This window comes from Sebastes fasciatus, chromosome 8 (assembly GCF_043250625.1).
Source record: "Sebastes fasciatus isolate fSebFas1 chromosome 8, fSebFas1.pri, whole genome shotgun sequence".
Classification (NCBI taxonomy): Eukaryota; Metazoa; Chordata; class Actinopteri; order Perciformes; family Sebastidae; genus Sebastes; species Sebastes fasciatus.
The window spans coordinates 19,073,045-19,100,427 of record NC_133802.1 but is presented as its reverse complement, the minus strand read 5'-3'; the positions used below and the strand labels follow the sequence as shown (position 1 = coordinate 19,100,427).

The 27,383-nt window shown below is 42.0% G+C and overlaps 1 protein-coding gene across 1 annotated transcript; it reads right to left on the bottom strand.

The window, feature by feature from the left end:
* slc9a8 (solute carrier family 9 member 8) lies at positions 1-27,383 on the bottom strand. Its single transcript, XM_074644108.1, has 16 exons — positions 27,054-27,383; positions 26,013-26,191; positions 23,070-23,150; positions 21,653-21,711; positions 16,824-16,907; positions 15,466-15,567; positions 15,194-15,228; positions 13,360-13,503; positions 10,179-10,320; positions 9,971-10,076; positions 9,747-9,863; positions 9,567-9,649; positions 9,353-9,464; positions 8,108-8,328; positions 4,041-4,187; positions 1-1,345 (listed from the first exon to the last, which is right to left on the bottom strand). The coding sequence occupies exons 1-16, from the start codon at positions 27,263-27,265 to the stop codon at positions 1,232-1,234; spliced, it is 1,938 nt and encodes a 645-aa protein (XP_074500209.1). The 5' UTR covers positions 27,266-27,383; the 3' UTR covers positions 1-1,231.

The following is a 27,383-nucleotide window of genomic DNA, read 5'->3' as shown; positions in this document are numbered from 1 at the left end:
TAGGATGTCAATATGTTTTATTATAGATTTCTTTAATCTATGGTTCTGCAGTGCTCATAGAGCTTGTATAAAAGCTTTTATCCCACAAACAACACAAACATTTTGATAAATAAATAGACAAAAATAGATCAACATTCACAGGACATTTTTCCCCACACATTCATCGGTGCATATCTTCATTAGGAATCCAAAGTGAAAAATCACAAAAGCAACAATTTCAAATTCTACTTTACACAAAATCGAGTGGCATGACCCTCACCAGAGACTAAAAATAAACACAGGGAAGTTAATCTAGGGAAACCGAACTGGAGCCGCGAGTGGAAATGAGAGCAATTTCCAATTTTCTGGAGCATAATTATTCTCCTGTAAGCTAGGTGTTATGTTTTGAAAATTATTAGTTCTACCCGAGACGTTTCATTAGCTTTAACTCTCTCCTGCATTTTCTCTTTGTTTGCTTCTTTGCTGGAGGCTGTCGTGGCTGCTTGTGCGTCACTTCTGGTATTTTATCTTCATTACGTATGTATGAATATACGTGTTAGCTCAGAATCATTAATGCATACAAATGTGGAGACCCGGAGAGAATTAAATCTAGTTCAACAGGAAGCTAGTCAAAGCAGCAACCTGTGGCTTATTACAAATCCCACTTTAAAAATGTAACCTGCAGCGATGTTATGTTGCATCCTTCCCCTGACCAGACCTTAAATAAGCCAGTGCCACATAGAGAAGAACAATACAAAAGTGAAGAGAACAAAAGTGAAAAGGTGCTCTAGTATTGCTTTACTTAGAAACTGTCCCTCTGGGCTTCTCTCTCGTCCTCCCTTTAGACCTAAACCTTTATGAAAGAAACACCTGGGAAAAGATTCTCAGGATCAACAAAACTTCCTGTGTTTTGTTAGCAAGGAACAATATGGCATTTATATGGGAAATATGATTTTCACAGATTTTTGTTTAGCTTCATTCAAGTGTTACAGTTTTCAAATCCAGTTTAACAGGAACTCCATTGTGATTTGACACATTCACGCTCACTTTGTGCACTAAAAAACGCACCGAGGGGGCCGACAGACTTCTCTTGTCACATAAAAATTAGTGGCAGGTGAACAAACAAGAAGTGCACGTGACTGACACTGAAAAGAGGGCTTGTCTACACACAGAGACAGACAGACACCCTCCGCCCAGGACACACAATGTCCATTCATTGTTTTTCTTATGCAACTGAAAGTGTCTGTTCAGCTCACAGAAGTTCTGCTTCATCCTCGTCATTCTCAGAGCCCGAGGGTCCCTGGCGAACTTCTTCATACCACTTGTTGGTCAGGGTCTTCATCTGGATCCGGCCATGTAACAAGTCCTGTGAGACAACACATGACACGCACAAATCGGCACGTCAGCACACATGAATGAACATACAGGAATAGTCACATGAACGGGGCAGAGGTGTAGACAAAATAACACATCTAAGAATATAGTAGCCCAGCAGCTACATCCAATTAGGTGAAGCTCTTAATGTTCTGTTTTTCTTAATACCGTGAGAGGTTTTGATTTAACATCTAGTTGAGGTTTTTTCTTTTTGGCAGAGTTTGAAACTTACCTCTTGCCAACTTACATCATTTAGCACTCTTGTGCACCAGCAATTTGGGCAGAAATGACTGTAAATCATAACTACAATAGCTGCTACACAAGAAAGTGATATGAAACTACAAATGGTATACTGTATGTACCTTCGACAATCACCATTTTACGGGTGAATTTTTGAAGTCAGCAACAGGAAATGAACAGAGCTGGCTACAAGATATTTGCTAACGACAAACTAAGGGGGATATTTACCTTCAGGGACACAAACGTTTGTGTCACCACAATGCTTTTATTGTGAAAAAGTCATAGGAAATGCAATGTGTTGGTCGCCAAGTTAGCGGAGCATCATTAGCGTTGCTATTCTTCACTTAAAAAAAGGTTTAATCAACCAGATAAGGACACAGTCAGCAAATCAGTTTATAATATCACAGGCAGCAATAGTACAAACAGAAAGAGACAAAGTGGGCTGTAGGCGACAGGCTCTTACTGTGGTTTGTCACCAGCACACCTTCAACACAGTTAACAACTTCACCTTACCTTGTGGTGCAGTGCGACCGAGATTTGACACAGATTTACACCTGCTTTTCCTGGATATTACATCTCACATGCAGTGTCCTCTGCCACAGTGGTCAGTCAGCAGGGATAAATTAGCTGCAGCTGATATTTCAGAAATTGACATTCTCTCTTTGCATATTTTTTGCTTCTAAAAAGGAATGCCTTAAAATTAGAGGTGTCAAAGTTATCGCGATAACGCAAACTTGTTTTAACACCACAATTTATTTTAACGTATTAACACAAGAGGCTCCATTTTAAGGGTAAAGTGAAGATACTGGCATCATATGAAACTCGAAAACCTAAGGAATTCATTGGTGCCAACCATGTCATACTAGCTTGTCTCAAAGGGGGCTTAAGGGGTCCCCTTGACCTCTGACCTCAAGATATGTGAATGAAAATGTGTTCTATGGGTACCCACAAGTCTCCCCTTTACAGACATGACCGCTTTATGATAATCACATGCAGTTTGGGGCAAGTCATCGTCAAGTCAGCATATTTGTATGCTAAATGCAGTACCTGTGAGGGTTTCTGGACAATATTTGTCATTGTTTTGTGTTGTTAATGATTTCCAATGGTAAATATATACATACATTTGCATAAAGCAAACATATGTGTCCACTCCCATGTTGATAAGGGTATTACTTTACAAATCTTCCTTTAAGGTACACTTTAATCAGATACAAAATATGCAATTAATTTATGATTAATTGCGATTAACTATGGACAATCATGCAATTAATTGCGATTAAACGTTTTACTCGATTGACAGCCCTACTTAAAATACATATTGCGTGAGCCCAAACAGTTACAGTTTGGGCAGTTACAGTTACAGCAAAGCTGCTTTTCTTCTATTTTACCTGTTCAAAACCTCAATGCAGTCATTCTCTTCTGAGAAGAAGTCAGTCTTTGAGTGCTTAAAAAGGGGCCACAAATACTTAAGTATCCCTGTATGGCTTCAAAAGTTAGAAACGAACTGAACAAAAACAATTACAAAGTTCATTACGCAGTATTGACATTAACTGTGTGGTTATTGTGTTATTTGTGAAGCAATTCTGTTTATTGGACGTCAAACACAAGGGGCCCTATATTATAACGCAGCGCAACTGTAATTGCTAATTTCAGACAGACGCAGTTGTCATTTTCACGGCCAACGTCAACATTGTACGAGCAGCAAATGTACTTGCGCCCATCTGTGCACCCATGGGCGTGTTGGTTTTACAATGAGGTGTGGTCAGGCACATTGTTGGTGCAGAAAGCAAATGCGCCATTGACCAACAAAAACCAGGTCTAAAGTCAATGGTGCAGTATTTTCCTGCTACTTAAAGGGCGTATTATTCAAATAATAAGATGCATCTACATAGGCAGATTCCCAACATACACTCTGCTTGTTACACACTCAGGGACGTGCAGCAGTCCTCCTCCTCAATTAAATAGGTTAGGGCTGCATTTGCTCATACACAGTCATTTGCAGTTGTTGATGGGACAGAGGATTGGGAGACAACGGAGACAGAGAGTCCACCAGCCAAGGACCACATACCTGTCCCTTCCCTCCCTTCACAATATGCCACAGCAACATTAATTCAGCGCACACTCCCCGTCAATGGACCGCGACAAATAGTAAACAGAGTGCCCTCCCAATCAGTAAACAGAATAAGAAACTCATCAATATAAGACAATTCTAGGGCTCTACTGAATAGTTGGAAGCTTCATTCATAATGTTGACATCATATTTCTAAATCAACATTTGCATGGCTATTCATTCTGTCTAAACACGGTATTTCTGCACAGATGCAGATAAAGATCAGGCTACGCTAATATTATACTATTTGTAGAAATAGATTCCAGTGGTGGCTGCATTGGATTGTTATTATGCGGCTTCCCAGGTGACTTATAGGATTTCTGTCTCCCTCACTTACCTCTTGGGTGAGCCTGCGAGTGAAGAAGGGGTTGAGGTATTTAGCATCAAGCCACATAAAGCCCTTCAGATCTTGTCTCTGGTAGATATGAGCCTCGTACTCCTCCTCTGTCAGCTCTGATAGGTGCTCTGACTCAATGGTATTACCCTGGAGAGAAGGGAGGAGCAGAGAGAAGGGAAGTCAGATAAATAAATATATAGAAAGACATGAAAGGAGAGCGGCCAACAAACGAGGCAGAGGTGAATGAGGTGGAGGAGAAGAAGGTGGGTGCGGGGAAAAGTCCAAATGACGGGAGAGCGGTGAGGGTGATGGGGTCGTACAGAGAAGGACCAGAGTTGAGGAAGAAAGAGCAGCGGGAGCAAAGAGAGGGAATTACAAAGAAGGCATGAGAGCATAAGGAAAAAAGGAAAGGCTGATAGATCTAGCTGCTGGAAGCCCGGGGTGTAACACTAAGCTTTGGAAGACATCAAATACTGTACACAAAACACACCACCACACGCCACCAATGACCTCAATGGTATGATGTACTTCAAAAGAATGACCCAGAGCAAACGGATTCATCTGAAATATTAAACACAATGGCTTGTATTCTGGTGTGTCTGGGAAATTGTATTAATTCTAGCTGTTAGGGTTTATTTATTATGTGCTTGTCTGAGTTTTACAGTCACTAAGTGTGCAGCTGTGATGAGGGTGGTCTGCTCCCCGCTGATTCAGTGTCCTTCACACAAAAACATCAATCGACGCTTTGATGTTTTTCCCTCTGAGGAGAACAGTAAGTCTGATGGCAGATGAGAGGACGACACAGCTACTATCAATGCAACCAATAAACTGTCTGTGTGTGTCTCTAGAGAAGACATCCTTAACCTCGGGGAAAAGATCTGCTGGGGTAGATTCCCTAACTTTCTGGCACCTTCAGCAGTTTTAATGCACGTTTTGCTGGGAGCTGTGGCCCTCGGCCGAGCGGCGAAGCGCCGGAGAGGAAAGCGCTCCGGAGCGCTGAATCGCTTCAGACAGAGAGGACTAAAAACTCCTCTGCCTGCGATATTCCTCTCCAACGTGCGCTCACTGTGCAACAAAGTGGACGAGTTGCTGCTGATGGTCAGTACCAACAGAGACTTTTCCCTCTCTTCTGTCTTGTGTTTTACTGAGTCGTGGTTGTGTGGAACTATACCGGACTCTGCGCTGCAGCTGCCCGGCTTCCAGCTGTTCCGAGCCGACCGCGACCCGGAGCTATCACACAAGTCAAAGGGAGGGGGAATATGTTTCTATATTAACGACGGCTGGTGCAAGGACGTGACAGTGCTTCAGCGGACATGTTCTCCAGATCTGGAATCATTTATTATCAACTCTAAACCATTTTATTCCCCCCGTGAATTCTCCTCCTTCATTCTGGTCGGTGTTTACATCCCGCCTCAGGCTCACGTGGAGCTCGCGCAGCGGCTGCTTGCCGACCAGATACGGGAGGTGGAGAGGAAAAACCCGGACTCTCTTGTTATCGTTCTTGGGGACTTTAACAAGGGAAACTTATCACAGGAACTCCCAAAATATAAACAGTTTGTTAAATGTCCGACCAGAGAGGAGAACACGCTGGACAAGTGCTACTGCAACATCAGAGACGCATATCACGCCGTTCCCCGCGCTGCGCTGGGAAACTCCGACCACGTCTTGGTCCACCTCATCCCCTCGTACAGGCAGAGGGTCAAACTGGCTAGACCGGTTGTGAGGACGACTAAGAAGTGGAGCAGCGAGGCGGTGGAGGATCTGCGTGAGTGCCTGGACTGCACGGACTGGGAGATGTTTAGGACCGCCACTGACAGTCTGGACGAATACACAGAGGCTGTGACGTCGTATATCAGCTTCTGTGAGGACAGCTGTATACCGACGCGTACCAGGGTTCACTATAACAACGAGAAGCCCTGGTTCACAGCCAAACTCAAACAGCTTCGTTTGGTTAAGGAAGAGGCATTTAGGAGTGGTGACAGGGAGGGCTTTAAAGAGGCTAAATACGCGTTTGGCAAGGCGGTGAGGGAGGCCAAACGGCAGTATTCAGAGAAACTACAAGAACAGTTCTCAGCCAGTGATTCTGCCTCAGTCTGGAAAGGGCTGAGACAGATCACAAACTATAAGCCCAAACCGTCCCACTCCACGAATGACCTCCGACTGGCAAATGAGCTGAATGAGTTTTACTGCAGATTTGACAGACGTAGTGACGGTCCTGGCTGCATCTCCTCTCCCCCCCGCCATCAGCCATCAACACAAGCACCCCCCAGCTTTCTCCACAAGCACCCAGCCTGTGCACACCCCTCCCCCCCTTCACACCTCTGTCCATCCAAGAGGAGGAAGTCAACAGGCTCTTCAAAGGACAAAACCCCCGCAAAGCAGCCGGCCCAGACTCTGTCTCACCTGCAACCCTGAAACACTGTGCAGACCAGTTGTCTCCAGTGTTTACAGGGATTTTCAACACCTCCCTGGAAAACTGCAGGGTGCCGTCCTGCTTCAAAGCCTCCACCATCATCCCGGTCCCCAAGAAGCCAAGGATCACAGGTCTTCAGGACTACAGACCCGTCGCTCTGACCTCTGTGATAATGAAGACCTTTGAACGCCTTGTGCTCCACCACCTAAAGACAATAACCAACCCCCTGCTGGACCCACTGCAGTTCGCTTACAGACCTAACAGATCTGTAGACGACGCAGTAAATTTAGCCCTTCATTACATTCTCCAGCACCTGGACTCCCCTGGCTCCTATGCCAGGATCCTGTTTGTGGACTTCAGTTCCGCATTCAACACCATCAGCCCAGCTCTGCTACAGGACAAGCTTTCCCTGCTGAGCGTGCCTGACTCCACCTGCAGGTGGATCACTGACTTTCTAACTGACAGGAGTCAGCACGTAAGGCTGGGGAAGCAAGTCTCCGACACCCAGACCATCAGCACCGGTGCCCCCCAAGGCTGCGTTCTCTCCCCACTGCTCTTCTCCCTGTACACCAACGGCTGCACCTCCAGACACCAATCTGTCAAGCTCCTTAAGTTTGCAGACGACACCACCCTCATCGGCCTCATCTCCGAGGGTGACGAGTCTGCCTACAGATGGGAGGTTGACCATCTGGCATCCTGGTGCAGCCAGAACCACATGGAGCTGAACGCCCTGAAGACAGTGGAGATGGCAGTGGACTTCAGGAGGAACTCAGCCCCGCTCCCCCCCCCTCATCCTGCGCGGCTCCCCAGTCAACACGGCAGAGTCGTTCCGTTTCCTGGGCACAACCATCGCCCAGGACCTCAAGTGGGAGCTAAACATCAGCTCCCTCACCAGTAAGGCCCAGCAGAGGATGTACTTCCTGAGGCAGTTGAAGAAATTCAACCTGCCACAGACCATGATGGTGCACTTTTACTCGGCCATCATCGAGTCCATCCTCACCTCCTCCATCACCGTCTGGTTCGCCGCTGCCACCGCCAGGGACAAGGCCAGGCTGCAGCGGGTCATCCGTGCTGCAGAGAAGGCGATCGGCTGCAACCTTCCCTCCCTCCAGGAGCTGTACACCTCCAGGACCTTAAGGAGGGTAGGGAAGATTGTGGCCGACCCCTCCCATCCTGGACACCATCTATTTCAGACTCTGCCATCTGGCAGGAGGTTAAGGTCCATCAGGACCAAAACCTCACGCCACAAAAACAGTTTTTTCCCATGGCAGTGGGGCTCTCCAACAGCCCATCCGCCCCCCTGTGACTGTCTCTCCCTCACACACACACTACTGCCCCCCCCCCCCCTCTCAATATTTGCACTATCTTTATATCATGTTTATAGCTTATTTGTAATTTGTAAATTGTACATTTTTATTATTTTATTCTAACGTTTTTATCTATTCTTCTGTTTTTATCTATTCTTTTGTTATTATACAGTTTGTCTCGCACCAATAATGCCAAAGAAAATTCCTAGTGTATACCTCTTACACCTGGCAATAAACACCATTCTGATTCTGATTCTGATGTGTGTGTGTGATGTGTGATGTGTGTGTGCGTGCGTGGGTGCGTGTGTGTACAGATCGAGGTGAAACCTAAGTGCTTCAGCCGTTACCATTTTCTCTGTCTTGCTGAGAGTGATGTCTTTCTTGCTCTTACGCCGCGACTGGCTTTCCTCAATGTCCATGATGCGGATGAGTGGCATGGTCCCGCCCCCCATGAGGAGGATGGTGAAGAGGACGATGATGATGGTGGTGGTGCCAATGAGTTGCCGTTTCTCAATGGGCTCCAGGTTCAGATGGAGGCTCAGCGCGTAGGGGATAGCACCTCGCAAACCTACCGGACAAAGAAAAAGATGAAGGAACGGGAACTATGAATCGGCGTGAATGTGAGAACACGTAAATGTTTTATCTTCAGACACATTGTCAATGTTATTATGTACGGTGTACTTATTTCTTATTCATATTAAAGATATATGTTAACTGAAATCTGGACACTAGTACGCTTGATATGTTTTAATTGTTTCATTTTATATATATATATATATATATATATATATATATATACACATACACACATGTAGGGCTGCAAATAGCATTCTTTTTATTATCAAATAATCTGCCGATTAATTTTCTACTGATTGACTAATCGTTTTGTCCATAAAATGTCACAAAATAGTGAAAAATGCACATTTTATCAATGTCCCACAATTTAGACAGTGATCTTACTAACATAAAGTATGACATAGTCAAGCAGCATTTTTTTTACATTTGAGAAGCTGGTATCAGAGAATATCTGCATGCCAAAACAAACGAAAAATTTTTTTTCATTGATCATTAAAATAGTTGTAATTATCAATTAGTGGTTCCCAACCTTTTTCCTTAAGGGACCCCTTTTCTATCATTGAGTAAACTGATGACCCCTGACTAAGTGACATATTTTATGGATATTTCATATCATAATCAATACATAATAATAACAGAACAGAACAACTGTTATGTTTTAACAATCATACTTAATAGGCTTCTTTTTTGACAAATGCACCGTTTTCTTCTCCCTGACGCTTGGCCATTGTTCCATTAGTTCTTTGGTTGTTTTAACTGTGCCTTTCTCCAGTGAGATCCTTTTTAAGTTTACATCTGAAATAATAATCTAAACTGTAAAAATAACAATTTCATTTGGTATTCTTCACAGAAATTAATGAAATGCTGATAATGCTCTGGTTGTTATTATACTTTCATTTGCACCCAGAGACATGCACACTGTGTTAGGGCAATGATCATTCTTAGACAGCAACACAGAGCCGACTGCCTGTCGTTCTTATGACACATTAGACGAAAGGTTCACTGTATCATCTCACCACTAAACCACATGATGAACATCATTTTGGGTGTGATCTTGTGGTCTCTGAAAAAGTTCAGCAGGAATGACAGAGGGAAGATGTTCACTGCTCGGCCGAGAAGAACCAGGACCTACGGAGAGAAAAACGGCCGTCACGCTGACAATCGTGGGAATGATCACCAGGAGTTGAATCAACATTCAGACATCATTTAAAAAAATGTAAGAGCACTTACTATGCACCAGATGACGAAAGATATTTCAAAGTTATGAGGGAAGCTGAAGATGGAGAGACCAAGGAAGGCAAACACACATGTCTCTGGAGAGAAAATTTGAAAAACAGTGATGAGAAGTTATTGTAAAATGAAAACAATTAGGGGAGGAGTTATTAGGGGGAAAAGATTAAGTTCACTGACCACACATGAAGGCCATTGTGCGCAGTGTCTGCTGCATGAGGATCTGGGTGACAGGAGACAAGTTGTGATGGGTGTAGTGAGACATCGCGATTCCCGCAAACAGGATGGACATTATTCCTGTAGGTGGAGAGAAAGAATGGCATTTAAAAAAAAAAGTCTTAAAAGTAAAAAAAAACTTTTTGTCATGCGTTGAAGAGTATGTGCCTGTGTATGCGTGCACCCACCAGACAGCTTGATGCCTTCTGCCAGGCCGTATGGAAGGTACGCGAAGATTATCATCATACCAAACTCCAGTGAAGGAGTCTTCCTCAGATCAAAGTGTTTTAAAAACTAATCAGTGAGTTAGGGAATTCAAACAAGATGAACACACACACAGGATTTTAAAATTCTCTCTCTAACACACACACATACACACAATATGAGTCTGGATACAAGAGCCGAGATGAGTCCAGTGAGGGTTCCCAGGGCAGCAGAACCAAAAAACATTTTAAGGAAATAACCCAACGCTTGCAAAAAAGTCTCCCAGCCTGTAACCATGGAGTTGTCTGAGCGGGAAAAGAACCCCTCTGCCGTGCTGAAAGACAAAAAAAAAAAAGAAGCCACAACATTACAGTTAACCAACCTGTGTTGTAGTATCTCTATCTGACCCTAGAGGGCAGAAAAACTCCACCATTGAATCCTACAAACTCACAAGTATGCGAGATTGCCTGTGAGAGATTAGAGTGTGCAGAGTTTGTAATCATGCTTGCTGAAAAGAGGTTGGTTGTGTTGTGTCACCCCAGTGACTTAACAGGAAACAGCAACATGAAGGGATTTATTGTGAAATTTGGCCACACAAGGGATACATTGAAATACTCTGAGTAGAGCTGCAACGATTAATCCATTAGTTGTCAACTATTAAATTAATCGCCAACTATTTTGATAATCGATTAACCGGTTTGAGTAATATTTTAAGAAAAAAAAGTAAAAATTCTCAGATTCCAGCTTCTTAAATGTGAATATTTTGTGGTTTCTTTCCTCCTCTATGACAGTAAACTGAATATCTTTGAGCTGTGGAGAAAAACAACACTTTTGAGGACGTCATCTTGAGCTTTGGGAAACACCGATCGACTTTTTTCACCATTTTGCAGACCAAACAGCTAATCAATTAATCGAGAAAATAATCGACAGAGTAATCGACAATGAAAATATCGCTGGTTGCAACTATACTCTGAGCCACAATAACTTCTTTTTAAATGTCAAATGTACATCTTAAAGAGCAGCATGACTTTCAGGCACATTTAGACACAGTAATGCTCAAGCATTTACTCGACATCATCTTTAATATGTTTCTTAGCTAAATGAAGCTGTCAGTATTCAAACCAGTTTGCATCCCAAAAAAAACAATCTTTTTGGATGTTTTAAAGTTATTGATGTAGTAGGAACACAGCCAATCTATTTAATCGTACAATTTAAATCCTTTTTTATAAAAAACAGTTATTCAGACAAACAGCCAGGCCACATATTGTCATTAATAATCTAATTTATAAACAAGCTCCAAGCATGCATGGCTGTTATAAACAACTGGGGCCAAACTGTAAAGGAGCTTTCTAAGAAAGGCGGTCTGTGAGGTGCTAACAACAAGCAAACTGCCAGGGCTGTTCAGCCTATCCATTATTCATGCGTTCATTTACTCTACGGGGGCATGCCGACACTTGAGATCACTTTGCACATTTAGCTGGTTGTGAGTAGGAGAGATAAGGCAGCAATAAAGTGAGTAGTACAGAGACAGCAGATAGGATGACAGTGATGCAGACAAACAAGGGAATCCTGCCAGCTGTCTGTTTCCGTCAAACTTGTCTGTCAAGATTTAGTTTGTGTGTTGGTGTGTGTGTGGCTACCAGTTTGCCGATATAGGACAATCCTGATAAACACTGATGACGGAGTGATACTCGAAATATACTACAGTAGGTTTCGCAACACTTGTACTGAAACATATGGGCAGCAAAGGGAGTGTTTTATAGATACTATGACAATAGTACTATACTAGATGCTATGCTTGCTGGTCATGTTTTGCTTTCTACGGTCCTAATTTTATATGTTGTGTGTTTTATTTGTTTTTATAATGACCAATTTAACATCAGGCCGAGGGACAACAGTGATGTTGATCAATGGGGATTGTCCCGGAGTATAAAAACATGAAAAAACACAACAACAATCCTCATCTGTGAATGTTCTAAATGTCATCCACATTCATCAGATCACCGTTTTAAGTGCCGGTTTTTGGACTTCACCTTTAACAAGTTTCGACAAAACATGTGACCACATCCTCTGCGTTTGAAACCATGGTTTTGCCACAAAGTGCACGTCATCGAAGGCGATAAAATAGGTCAGTGGTTCTTTTTTCTCCCCCTCACATCCTGTTATAGAGTAATAAGAAAAAAGCAGGTGGGGTTCAAAGGTTGGGAGATGCCTGACTACACTCCGGCTGACATTTACAATACTGAGGAACCGATGTGTCACTGTTTTTGTGTTTTTGTGTGTGTGTGTGTGTGTGTGTGTGTGTGTGTGTGTGTGTGTGCGTGCGTGCGTGCGTTTGGTTTACTGCACCAGAGCAGATAATTAAACCCTGAGGTGACTATAAGTCAGACACAACAGCAGGTGATGAAATAAAGATACAAATATAGAAAATTACAGAAAACCATGGCCATGTCTTCATCGTGCTATTTAAAGGAACAATGTGTAACATTTCAGGGGATCTATTAGCAGAAATGGAATATAATATTCATAACTATGTTTTCATTAGTGTATAATCACCTGAAACCCCCAAAAATCGTTGTGTTTTAGAATGAGCTTAGAATGAGCCGTTCAGATTTATATAGTGAGCGGGTCCTCTTCACAGAGTCCGCCATGTAGCCAAGAACAGACAAACCAAACACTGGCTCTAGAGACGTTACCTGAAGGCCACCGTAGTTCTCCGACACACTTGTGAAACTGCGGTAACGTGAGCCGTAGAATGCAAAACCGTGGTATCGCCAGCCCCCGTCTGTCTTCTGTTGCTCCTAAAGTAGTGTTATTATGGTACGGATGACCTCTGAGTGATGCGAATAGTGTTACCACAGTTTTCCACACGGTGGCTCACGTCACCACAGTCTTGGAAAGAGAGGAGTGAGCGGAGGAGTACTCAGTTGGTCGCAATCTGCAACCGCATCACTAGATGTGGCCATATCCTACACACTGTCCCTTTAAGGCACAAAAAGGTAAACTGAATTGTAAACAGTATGGTTGTTTAATTCTTACATTAGAACTAACATGTAAGAAAGTATATTGGTGCATCACAGATGCCTTCTTCCACTAAATTACATCTAACAGGGCGATCACAGAGTGTGCACGTACCTGTGACTTTGAGAGTGTTTTCCTGAGTGTGTAACATTCTGGATGGTGGTACCGTATGCCTGAGCCTTTCATAACTGATCTAATATAATCTAAACTAATCTGCAGACTTTGTACACATCGTCCTTAGGGTTGCTGGTGGTGAAAAGCTGTGTAAACATCATGCTTGGGCAAATGAAAATGTGCCACGGATGAATAAACGAGAATAAACGAGCCCTGTGGGCCGGCTAGAGACTCTTACTTCGTGAGGACAATGGAGACGGCGTCGTTGAGGATGCTCTCACCGAACACCAGCATCTGGAGGACCGGGTCCACGTTGAGGGCGTTAAAGATGGCGATGGTAGCTACAGGGTCCACAGCTGAGATCAGTGAGCCAAAGGCAAAGCTACAGCAAGGAAGAGTGAAAAAGAGTTACACAGTAGTCATAAGACACTTTTACAGGCATTAACATACTTACAAAGAATTTAGAAATAGACACATGTCACAACTTCTGTACAAGGTCAGAGGGAGGCAGACAGGAAATGCGTCACAAACAAGGAAGCACATGTGTTCGCTCAGGGGGCACAATCCTACAAATTGTTATTTTAATAATTGCCATGATTTTTGGAGAATACATACATCCACTATGAAACATCGTAAAATAAAAAAAAATATGTATTTTTAATGAACTTTTAATGAAAATTTGGATTAAATTACCATAATGGGAGGAGAGGTTAAAAGACTGTTTTGTTACAAATTAAAAAATGGCAGAAAATCTGTGTGGGGGAAAAAAAAATATTTGGATGAAGTATGTTTGGGAACAAGAACTCAAGAAAAAAAAGATCAGATTGATACATTTAGTCTAATCATTTCTTTCTGGGCTCATATCCTGAATTCCCCCCAAATGTAATTAAAATGTGTCTAGCAGTTTCCAACATATCCTGCTTACAAACACAAACAGAGAGACAAATGGGGATGGGAAACATCCTCCTCACCTCCTCGGTGAAGGAAATGAACAGTGAACGCGAGACACAAACACTCATGCTGACTGTGCACCAATAAGGATACACATATGTGCACGATAACAACCCCAAGCTTCTCTATAAAACAAACATGGGTGTGGAGTAGCATACTGCTCGTGTGTCAGTCATCACTGGCAGCTGGATTATCCGATTGTCTGGAACTGGTAAATAGTTCAACTCTTAAGTTTCTGAGGGCTTGGTTCTTAAGGTGAACTGAAGGCGTCAGTGGGTGATGCTATTATGAAATATTGTTATATATATACACATATATTAGGGATGTCAATCGATTCAACTATTTAATCATGATTAATGGCATGATTGTCCATAGTTAATCGCGATTAATCACAAATTAATCATATTTTGTATCTGTTCAAAATATACCTTAAAGGGAGATTTGTTAAGTATTTAATACTCTTATCAACATGGGAGTGGGTATATATGCTGCTTTATGCAAATGTATGTATATATTTATAATGGGAAATCAATTAACAACACAAAACAATGACAAATATTGTCCAGAAACCCTCACAATATGCTCAAATCATAACATGGCAAACTGCAGCCCAACAGGCAACAACAGCTGTCAGTGTGTCAGTGTGCTGACTTGACTATGACTCGCCCCAAACTGCATGTGATTATCATAAAATGGGCATGTCTGTAAAGGGGAGATTCGTGGGTACCCATTGAACCCATTTTTCATTCACATATCTTGAGGTCAAAGTTTCAAAGGACGTTCAGAGAGTTATTTAACCTCTTTTGCGACAAGCTATTATGAGCCATAGTTGATCCATTGATACCAATGGATTCCTCCGGTTTTCTAGTTTCATATGATACCAGTATCTTCACTCTAGCTTTAAAACTGACCACGCCAAAACTTCCAAAAGCTTGATTGCGTTAAAGTGTTAAAGAAATTAGTCGCATTGAAACAAATTTGCGTAAACATGTTATTATCGCATTAACTTTGACAGCCCTAATATATATATATATATATATATATATATATATATATATATATACACACTATATACAGTATACACTATATATAGTATATATTCCTTGAAATCCAATACTCACCTATCAGTCATACTCATCTTATAGATCACATCAGCCTGAGAAAAACACATACCAAGACACACAGACACACAGTGATTGTTAAGAGTTGTAACAAAGGAGATCTGGTTACTAATACTCTGAACAATGAAGAGATAATAATGGTCTTTTACACTCTGTATTAACAAGCTGTTCCAGGACAGTCAAAGGGGAACACTGAAAATATTTAATCACACTCTTTCTCTGAAGAGTTCCTGGCAACGGAAGCGTTGTCGATAGACTACTACGATCCTCACCTGGCCAAGGAAATAGATGCCTCCTCCGACTATGAAAGCAGAGATAGCTGTGCCGATCACAGCAAAGAGACAAATGGAGCCCATGTTCTGGAAGAAGTTACCCTGAACGTACATGAACACACAGCGTAGGTATACATGGGGTTTAGTAGCATGACATTTGAAGTTACATGGTGTTACATAACAAGAAGCAGACATTACAGTGAAAAGTAGGGCACAGTACAGGTACAGAGAAAATAGTAATCACTTCACTGTGAGCAATGGAGCAGAATGTATCTATAAATAATATAATATAATAAATAATAAAATGCAACCTTTTTGCATTTGCCAATTCAGTTTAGACCTCAGTTATGATAATATATGACAATACAGGAAAAACATAACTGAAAGAGAACAGAGCTGCTTATGCTTTCATAAAGGGGCAAAAGCAGACTTAGAGCCTGCTTAGGTCCCTGTTCATGTCTTAATTTACTGTGAATGGCATTGTGCTGCATTTTCTAAATACAATAAAAGTACTTAAATGTTTAAGCATATTGTTATTTTTTTAATTTCTTAAAATATTTAATCGCAAACTGTTCAAAAAAGGAGATTTGTCAAGTACCTAATACTTTTATCAACATGGGAGTAGGCAAATATGCTTGCTTTATGCAAATGTATGTATATATTTATTATTGGAAATCAATTAAAAACACAAAACAATGACAAATATTGTCCAGAAACCCTCACAGGTACTGCATTTAACATAAACAATATGCTCAAATTATAATATGGAAAACTCAAGCCCAACAGACAACAACAGCTGTCAGTGTGTCAGTGTGCTGACTTGACTATGACTCGCTCCAAACTGCATGTGATTATCATAAAGTGGGCATATCTGTGAAGGGGAGACTCGTGGGTACCCATAGAACCCATTTTCAGTTCAAGGGACCTCTTTGAAAATGGCCATGACAGTATTTCCGCGCTAAAATCTAGCGTAACTGTGGAGCATTAGTTAGCCTCCCTTCAAGACAATCCAGTATGACATTCCTTAGGATTCCTTAGGTTTAGTTAGACTAGTTTCATATGATACCAGTATCTTCACTCTAGCTTTAAAACTCCCGCTACAACCTAAAAATCCCAAGTTGCGTTAAAGAAATTAGTGGCATTAAAACGCATTTGCGTTATCGCGTTAACTTTGACAGCCTTAGAAAAAAAAAAAATATATATATATATATATATATATATATATAGTTATACTGTATATAAATGTTGTGTTTACATGCTGTTTTGCACTTTTGAGTGCATTACATTCATACTGCGTCAAGCCTTATTTTACATCTTGATCCGTGTAAATTCAGCTTCACGCACACACTCTGCCGTACCTTGTGTAAAGAGTATCCAGATTCGAAGATGATGGGCGGCAGCAGCAAAAGGAAGAACATGTTGGGTCGGAACATTTCCTCCTCCTTTTAGAGAAGGACAGGGACAAAGTTACATACAATCCAAAAAAAAGTAGCAATGGTCAGGTGACAGACGAGTGATTGTAACCTTGGCTTGGAGTTGCACACTGACCAACAGTAACAAAGTGTAGTGGCAAAGGGAAAGTTCAACTAGCTGGGAGCTGCAACTACAGAAACCTTCAGAAATCCTTTCAGATTAAATAAATCACAAAGTACAAAGTATTACAAAGTAGTAAAGTTTTGCCATTTTCAATGAGCCTACAATGCTAAACAGTACCGTTATACATGAGCAAATTATGTGTGTGTGACTGAACGATAAAACACGTGCTTGTGATTATTACGCAACAAATATTCCCCAAGATTCATCTGACTGATGAAGGCCGGTTCAGTGACCATCAGCTGACTTAATACTTAGTCATGGAAGAGGGGAAAGTGTGACGGGGGAGGCCATGCCTGAGCTGTTAGTAACAGCCCTTCATCTGACAAAACTATTTGGATGCTGACCTCGGGATGACAAACAAACATACACACACACACACACACACACACACACACACTCATCAGGTGCTCATCGGGGGGAATGCCCGCCTGCAAGCCAATACATGCATTCCAACACTACAACTGACATTTCTCTTTCTTGCACACATGCTGTAAAAGGACACGTGAATACCTATATATGCTTTTTTTTAAATCACTGACTCTCTCATTCACACGCACACGCACACGCACACACACACAGTGTATCCCATCGACCATAGCTCTCTGATTATTTCAGCGATATAATGAAATCATTGTTGCTTCTCAGCTAAATGGGCCAGCCTCCAAGATCAGGCGTAGGCATCATGTGCCCGTGCATTACGCTCTGGCTGCCAATGTGTCTGTGCATGATGTGCCATGTGTTCTTGTATAAGCCAGTGTGTGTGTGTGTGTGTGTGTGTGTGTGTGTGTGTGTGTGTGTGTGTGTGTGTGTGTGTGTGTGTGTGTGTGTGTGAGTGTGTGAGTGTGTTCTGTGCATAATCTATGTTAGTAATGTACAAGTCAATATACGGTATGCATTAGTGAATGTTCATAGAGAGGATCTATTTCTGGGCCGCACTGCAGTTGTGTCTGTCAGAGAGATGGAAGAGGGCAGGCCCATATTTACTCCATCAAGTCAACAATCTCCCTCATTGTATTATGGGAGCCAGATTTGACAGCTGGAAGAGCCCGACTCTCGACCCCAATAACCTCACAAGCAGATGGGCATTAAGACAATTACTTCCTAAAAAGTATTTATTTCTGGAAGTGCTGCAGAGATGTGGTTTGTTATAGGTTAGCAGCATTGAATTAAACTGCCGAGAGGTGAGTCAGATAAGAGCATGATTTACTTTCTTCTGGCGAACACAGTTTTAATCTGCAATTATCCATTATTTGACATAGAGTGCCAACATTTGAATACACAGCGTGACTGGTGAAATTAACTTTTCAAAAAAGGGCAATTTATCAGAAACACGATGACATAGTTTCATCATCTTCTGAATTTATAATCCATTTTTCCTCATCTAACCAATTATTCAGGGTTATGACCCGAAGGAGCATGATGTGTTTGGCAAATGAGATGAGACAATACCACAGCACATTGATTAATTCAAAACCGTACACACGACTTTTGACTGTCAAGATGGTAACTTTGGCTCTAATGATACTTTTCATGACACCGACCAACTCTATTCTCACTACAAGCTCTGAAAAAATAGGCCAGGCATAGAGGATAGCCTATACAGGATGTACGCTGGAGTAAAAGGCTGTGCTTCCGCTTACTTTGTCTAATTATGCATTCAAATTTCAGGAAAAGTAGGCCAGCAAGGACTGCTCCCAGTTTACCACTTTTTCTTGACATTTATATCTGCCCGAATTCTACCCTCCAGGCCAGGTAAAAGGTCAGGAATGAATACGAGACACCAGAAGGTATGCTATGCATGCATTACAATCTACAGCTGTGCTCCTGCATGCATGTTCGCTCATGTTTTACTACCACACATATGAGGATGTCTACTGGAGAGACTGAGCAGGCACACACAGACTTTGCATATGCACATCTACGCAGATTTAAATAAGCAGATGTCAGCAAGCCAATACTTTGCATTATTTGTTGATAAGAGACTAATTTTAGAAGGGCTGCAATTAAAGGTTCAAATTACTGTCAGTGATGGAATGTTAATTACTTTTGTGATTAACTGATTAATCATTCAGTTAATAAAAGCCCAAGGTGACGTCTACAAATTGGTCGCTGTGCCAGGCAAACGGTTCAAACGCCAAAGATATTCAATTTATAATGATAGAAAACGAAGAAAAGCAACCAATCATCACATTTCAGAAGTTGAAACCAGCAAATGTTTGGAATTTTTGCTTGATAAATGACTCAAATGATTAATCGATTATCAAAATCATTGCCGATTTAATTACTGTTTCGATTCAGCTGTCGATTTTCGGTCAGAATGCACTAGATTGACCTCATCCTGTTCCGTCGCCTCAGAAGGTGTAACGAGATTTCAGAAACACTGATATTGATAGGCAGCAGAGAAATATATGTTGTAAGAGCAGGGAAGATGAAATGGATAAAACCAGAGAGCAGTGGATGGGCATACTCTGGGGAAGTGCTGAGACAGGGCTTGAACTAAATGAGAAAAGATGAATGCCAGAGATGAAGGCAGCGCAGTTAAAAGACGGCCGAGAGAGAGCAGGAAAAATACAAGCGGGAACGACTGGAGAGACCTTCGCTCAGAGTACAGGCTCCCTGGAGGCTCAGCTTTGACACACAGTGACATCACCACATGGGAAAAAGGCCCCTGGAACCACAATTAAAACCGTTCTCCCTGCGTCGCTCTCTCCACGGCGTGGGAGAGATCTATTAAAAGTATGTGCTGCCCTTTGGGGCTTAAAACACACCAATGCAGCCACTGAGGGAAAACGAGGCAACATAATACAGTACAGAAAGAAAACTAAATCTGGAGTACACTGTAGATGCAAATATATTCAACTATGTATCTCTCCCTGTGCTTTGCCTAGGAGACAAACTTACTCCGTACCAGCATGCTATTTCTTCTTCAATCTGTGTCAGAGCACAGGGGAGAGATGGGCAGATGAGAGAACAGGAAAAGCGGCGAACAGTACCAGAAAACATACACTTTTCTGGTACTGTTTTAGTTCACATGCTGGATTGTAGGGAGAGGACTGAAGAAGAGCAAAGAGAGCAGATTGGTGCTGAAAGGCCAGTGATGACAGGATGCTGCTGCCTGAGGGGTTTGTACACCCTTGGTGGTTTGTGGGACAGTCCCGGAGGCTTGCTAGATTAACCACATGGGCTTGCAGCTTTAGAAACATGCTAGATGGAGGAGATGGCGCCAGCATTAAAAGGTTGCTACAAGAGCGAGGACTCATCCAGATTAAAACCTGCAAAATGTGTGATTGAAAAAAAAAAAAAAAAGACCGATGCACTGACTGTGGTGGTAAAACATGGACCTGTGAGTAAGTGCTCTGTCTGCACACAAGTTCAAAAGAGTTGCAGTTGAAAAAAATGATGCTGACAGAATCACAGTTTTGCCACTGGCTGTTGCTCAGTGAACAGGTTACATGGTGCATCCTGCTCTAAGGGGCTCTCTCAAAAACAAATAGGTCAGACATAATGGATTTGCATCATGGCCCGGGTCTTTTGAAGTCTCCGACGGCCTGAGCACTTAGCATATGCATGCTCCTGCAAAGATGCTGCTTCCCATCCCAGTGTAACTTCATTACTCTCCACTCAGACAGTTTTTATGATGCTGTGTAGGAATAACACAGCCATGAAGCCACTGCCTACTATATATGGACAGGTGAGCCGGTTAGAGTTAAACACAAACATAGTGATAGCGGATCTAGAGATTCACAGGACAGGGGTAAAGGGGCACCGGGGGCTCTGGTTACTAGTAGTGCCGATGACTCAGCAACACCCTGGGGCCCCCAGGGTAAAAAACAATGGGCCCCAGTGTGCAAGAAAACATTGACACAACCTGTCCTCTTTTCTGCCCTCCCCCTCACTCTGCATTTCTCTCTGCATCTCTTGTTCATTCGTTCTCTCACTCGCTGGCAGAGAACAAGGAATGTTAATTAAGGGCTGTGAGAACCAGGAGGAAAAAAGGCGGGCTCATAAGGACGCATAGGGAAAGATAGCGAGCAAAGAATGGCGTGTGTCACTATGGGTAGGTAACAGAGGGGAGATAGAGAGATGAGATTTGTGACAAAAGCGGGAGGCCAGGAAATGAATGACTGGGCAAAAAGAACAGCACAAAAAGAGAGATAAAAATCGTGCAGCACAGGGACGGCAGATGTTTATTGGGCTGGGGGTGGGTGGGGAGTTCCCGGAGAATTCGCTGTGGGATAAATAGCATCATATAAGAACTAGGAAAAGTGGTTATATATACACTCTAGGCTTGATGCATTATGTTTTCAATAAGCAATGCAGATGTTTGTCCCCCACCCTCTAAATTGTGGTTAATATAAAAAATGCACTGGGTGTAGCTCTTTAGTTTATGGATTTGAAGCAACTCTGTCCTGTATTTTGTTTGAGTTTGTGTGGTGTGTGGAGGAATGTGGCTGTTTTGCCTCATGCTAAATGAATTAAACCAAACTAAGCACCATTAATTGTGTGTTAATTGCGAACCAAAATTGCAGGCCAGAGCGGTGTGGACACAAAGAGCTGTGAAGCAGGGTGTGAACAAGGAGTCAAACTATACCTTCCAGTTGGCCAGTTCATGGAACTCGATGATCTTAATGAAGCCTCCCATTAGAATCCCTGGAGAGAGAGCGGGGAGAAATGAAAAACAATACCACTGTTTAAATATTTTACCCATTTCATATGAAAATTTCAATACAACCAGAACACAGATGGAGTGACAACCTCAGGCAAAGTGCTATTTTAGTGGTTAAAACAAACGGATGCCTGGCATATGTCCAAAAGAGGGGTGTAAAAGGGCTATTGTCTTTAGTTTTGTCTTTGAGAAAGTCCCCTTGGGCCTTCAGCTCTCTCGTTACACAGCCCAGCAGAACATTAATTAAAAGGGCGAGGAAAACACAAAGACGTGTAAAGGGCAGAGAAAGAGAGAGATAAGATTGGAAAAAGAAATTAAGCATCAAAGCATCGTGTAGGAACCAGCTATATGTGGCAGATGGAAGGGGATAGCGCAGAGGAGAACACACAATGAGTAGATGAGAGAGAGAGGAAATGATGAGGAAGGAAGAGCAGTCCTTCCTGATCTGTAAGCAGAGTTTTATCTCTCTTCAGCAGAGCCCCCCCACTCCAAACACTGGGGCGAGCTGTGTCTCATGTGCAGCATGCAGGTCAGGCACGAGGAAAAGGCCTTCAGGGTCAAGACAGATGTGTGTCACTGAGTTGGAGTGAGTATAATTGCACAAACATGTAAAGAGACAATGGGAGGCATTAGAGGATGTAGAAATAACCTAAAGTGACCTCACACAAGAAGCAAAATATTTTTTTTTACAACAAACCACTTCCTAGATCTCGGATAAGGCTACCAATGATACCATTGGGTTAGCCTATGCTCTTTAGACGATTACCTAGTCTTATGACTTATGACTTAGTCTTATGACTTATGACTTGTGACTTGTGACTTGTGACTTGTGACTTGTGACTTGTGACTTATTTCCAAGAAACCTATGAGCACATCTCTGGTAAACACAATATCTAAAGTGGTGCTTTTGTGCGATTCTTTGTGGAGAAACTCAGTTTTACAGATTTGTTGATTAAATCGACTAATCGATCAGTCGACTAATAATTTCTTAAGTCGAGGACAGCCCTAAAACTTTGAGAAAAAGAGAAATCTAGATGTTTAAGTCACTGCTGGAAAAACACACATTGGCAATAATGTTAAAAATTTTCTCTGACACACAATATGTCTAAGAGAGAAAAACACAAGGAAAAGTGGCCGGAGTAAAAAACGCCATCATGAGATTTACATTTTACGAGCTCTGAAAAAAAAAAAAAAAAAAAGTGGAGTATACTGGAAAACTCTCAAATCTCAACAAATAGCCTGCCTTTTAACAGGACTTCCTAGAGAGCTCTTAAATACAGAAACAATGTTCATTCCATGACCCAGCCTGTGCAGAGCAACATGTTAACTAAGAAGTACTCACCAAGAGACACGACGGCCACACTCTCTGGAAGAAAATGCAGTTTGAACTTGATAAGCAGGTGCACCAATATGATGCAGATACCTGGGGTGAGTGGGGAGAGCAAAGAACACCGAATGAACATTTGGGACAAATACATCCATGTCCCGAACATCATGTCACACCAACTCAAATCAGCTCCAAAAATAGCCCCCACATCATATAGTATTAAGATCTGTTCTCTGGCTGCTTTCCTTCACACAAACTACTGTAGACTGAACAGGGATGTCCGTGAATAATCCTGTAGCTCTAACGTTGTTTCCTCTCATTGAAAGTATAGATACTTGAATTCACATCCTATTAGTCTATGAAAATATTGCAAATGAGTTAAGGGCTGCAACTAACAATTATTTTCAATGTCGATTAATCAGTTGATTATTTTCTTGATTAATGGATTAGTTGTTTGGTCTATAGAATCTCAGAAAATTGTGAAAAGTGTCGATCAGTGTTTCCCAAAGCCCAAGATGACGTCCTCAAATGTCTTGTTTTGTCCACAACTCAAATATATTCAGTTTGTAAAGGAGTAAAGAACCCAGAAAATATTCACATTTAAGAAGCTGGAATCAGAGAATTTTGACTTCTTTTTATTAAAAAATTACTCAAACCGATTAATTGATTACCAAAATAGTTGGCGATTAATTTAATAGTTGACAACTTGGTCGATTAATCGATTCATTGTTGCAGCTCTAAATGAGTTGCTTGACATAAATATGTCTAGAAAGCAGTTGCTTGACATTTAAAATGATACTTCTGAGACTGTACAATAACGATAATTGCCCCCAATTAAAACATCAAATTAGGTTGTGACAGTACAATAGGCAACCATGTATATCAATGTGCTAAATCTGTGCTTATGCATATTAGCATAATTATGATGACAAACCCCAAGGCCACAATGAAGTAAATGGCAATTCATACATACAGCAGAAATGCAGTGCAGCAATTGAGATGGTCATAAGACAGAGAGTATGCGAAGCAGAGGTCGCTTCATCAAAGCTGGACTGTTTTGTCATGAGGGAGATGTTAAATTCAAGCCTAATTAAAGCACATAAGCTACATAATGTTAATATGATTTCCCGAAAGTGCTATTTAGGACTAATGTGTGGTTTCTATATTGTACTCTGAAGTGGCCTCTCATTTATTGATCTCTACCATCTCAGTCAAACCACTGATGAGATGGTATTAACTGTAGAAGGCAAATGACTATGATTTTCTGCATGTTGTGCTTCTTGCAACCAATCAAATGTTTGCTACGCTGAGACATTCGGTTCAAGACTAAGTAACATGCTTGTGTGTCTACAAAGCGAACGAGTCTAATTGGTAACCTGATGCATGATTTATGCCACTTTGTTGGTACAAACATTCAGTCGTAAGCATGTGACTTAACATGCAGTGAACTAAAGTGCATAAAGGGGCACTTTGTGTCTGAAGACGCTCTTCATGACCTTACACATACTGGATTAATGTGGAACCACATCCTTTCCTTTACCCACTTCCTTCATCCTGAATCACGGCCAGCACATCTGATTCAAGGAATCACTAGAGTGGCTGTACATTTGCCCTCCATTATTAGCTGCATGATGGTCTAAGTTATGTATACTGGAAAAACAAAGTTTGGAAACTTGTGTTTGGTGGATTATTTCTCTGTTGTTACAATGCTAATGGTCATTGTATTTTACATCGTTGGAAAGCCTGTTTATTTACCTTCGCAATGATGTCCAACTTGTAAGGATCATGCATTTGTGGGATGAGCAGCACAGCTGATTATGTGGGGAGCGCCCAAGAAAAATTTGCCAAAATGCTCTGCCAATGGTAAACAGTGTATTCTCATAAGGCTGCCAGGAAGCCTGCAATGACTGCCCTTCACCGTCTGGCCCGTTTGCGCTGGTGTCTCCAACACAGACAATGGAACCTGAACATGTGGGGGAATGTCATGTTCAGTGATGAGTCCAGGTTCTGTCTGTGAAAGTTGGATGGCAGGGTCAAAGTATGGAGACGACGCAGAGAACGCTATGCTGATTGTTGAACCGATGGAGTAACAGCTTTTGGTGGGGGCAGTGTCATGGTGTGGGGCGGCATCTCCCTCACTGGCAAAACAAGGCTTGTCATCATTGAAGGCCATCTCAATGCAGTCAGATATCGGGATAAGATTCTGCAGCCAGTGGCGATCCCATATCTCCACAATCAGGGACCTAACTTCATCCTCCAAGAAACAACGCTCACCCCCACAGAGCCAGGGTTATCACAGACTACCTCCACAATGTGGGAGTAGAGAGAATGGAACGGCCTGCCAAGAGTCCACACCTCAACCCAATTCAACACTTGTAGGATCAGCTTGTACATGTTAGAGTGACTGACACAACCTCGCTGGCTGACCTGCAACGAATCCTGGTTGAGGAATGGAACGCCATCCCACAGCAACGTGTGACCAGGTTGGTGACTAGCATGAGGAGGAGGTGCCAGGCTGTTGTGGCTGCGTATGGATCTTCCACCTCTACTGAGGCTCCTGACGTGTATTAAATGAATAAAGTGTAAAATTGCCAATATGTCTTGTTTGTTCCTTGTTACTAATAGAGAGTTCAATCATCCAATCCACCAAACAACGCAAAACAAGAGTCAATACCAACAGGAGAATACACTGTTTACCATTGATGGAGCATTTTAGCACATTTTTCTTGGGCGCTACCCACATAATCAGCTGTGCTGCTCATCCCACAAATGCATGATCCTTACAAGTTGGACATCATTGTGAAGGTAAATAAACAGGCTTTCCAACCATGTAAAATACAATGCCAATTAGCATTGTAACAACAGAGAAATAATCGACCAAACACAAGTTTCCAAACTTTTTTTTTCCAGTTTATATTGCGTGAACCACAACGATGAAGCAACAGAAAGACTACCAACCGATAACCAGCAGGCTGAAGAATATGGTCAGTCCGCTAGACTGCTCTTCTTCCTGGGCCTTGACGCCTGTCTGCACGGGCAGGATGGGCTTGGCGGTTGGGGGCGCCGGGGTCGTCGGCTTGACAGCAGGTGTTGTAGAGTGGAGCGTCTCGTTGCTGTAGTTATCGGTGTCATTGGACCTGCAGCAAGGAGACAAGGAGTCAGGAGAAAAAGCATGTTGATGTGATGCATTCAATAGATAGATAGATAGATAGATAGATAGATAGATAGATAGATAGATAGATAGATAGATAGATAGATAGATAGATAGATAAGCTATAATCTATGTCATGTTTCAGTGGAAATGGTACCATGATTTAATACTTCAGAAAACTTGCGTGATATCACTTCAGCTATTCGCTTATTTAGATTTTATTTGCATAAATAAGTTATTAAAAATACAGCATATTTTGTGAGCAGAATCTGTGCTTTTACTCTACATGTTTTCTTTCTCAAATTACACTTCTGTGATCAGTTAGTTGCATTACCCTCTACCAAAGGTTGCCTCTTGTAAGCCATGCATACACTTCAGAGAGATTTTTATAGTTGTAGATAGATAGATAGATAGATAGATAGGTAGGTAGATAGATAATAGATAGGTAGATACGTAGGTAGGTAGGTAGGTAGGTAGGTAGGTAGGTAGGTAGGTAGATATATAGATAGATAGATGGATAGATAGATATTCTTAATTTTACACCTAGTCCTAAAACTAATAAAACATGTTTTATATTAATAATAAGGGGAATTAACTAGTAACTTCTGAATGTTACAACAACTTCATTTGAACCTCTCTTGCTCTAATCACAGCACTTGACTGCACTGTAGGTTAACTTAGTAACGCCACGTGTCTTCTAGTTGTTAGTTAGCTAGTCTGCAGTAACCTTAGAAACCGGTTTAGTAACATGACATACATTGTGAAGCTACTGCTAGCTAGCTACATTGGGCTAAGTTCCTCCACAGTGAGAGTAACGTCTCTCCTAATCAATATGTGTTGCATCAAACCTGACAGACTGTCCATCTTTCTGTGGGTCGATTGGATCGTGTGAACCTTCTTTTCCATGGTTTGTTGATAGTTGCTGGTTTTCAGTATCCTTATGGTTCACAGCAGCTCCTTCCGCATCTCTCTCACGCACATCCAACGAGTTTAATTGCAACGGGTTTACTAATAACAGCAAAAAGGACAGCAGCAAAACCTTATAGTTAACACCTATCATTCTCAAATGAGCGCATTTAAACCCAAAAGCAACGTTTTGTTATAAAAAAGACTGGAAGTTCCATGTCGACAGCTCTATCTGTTGACGTCACACAACTCCACTTCCGGGTACAGGTTTC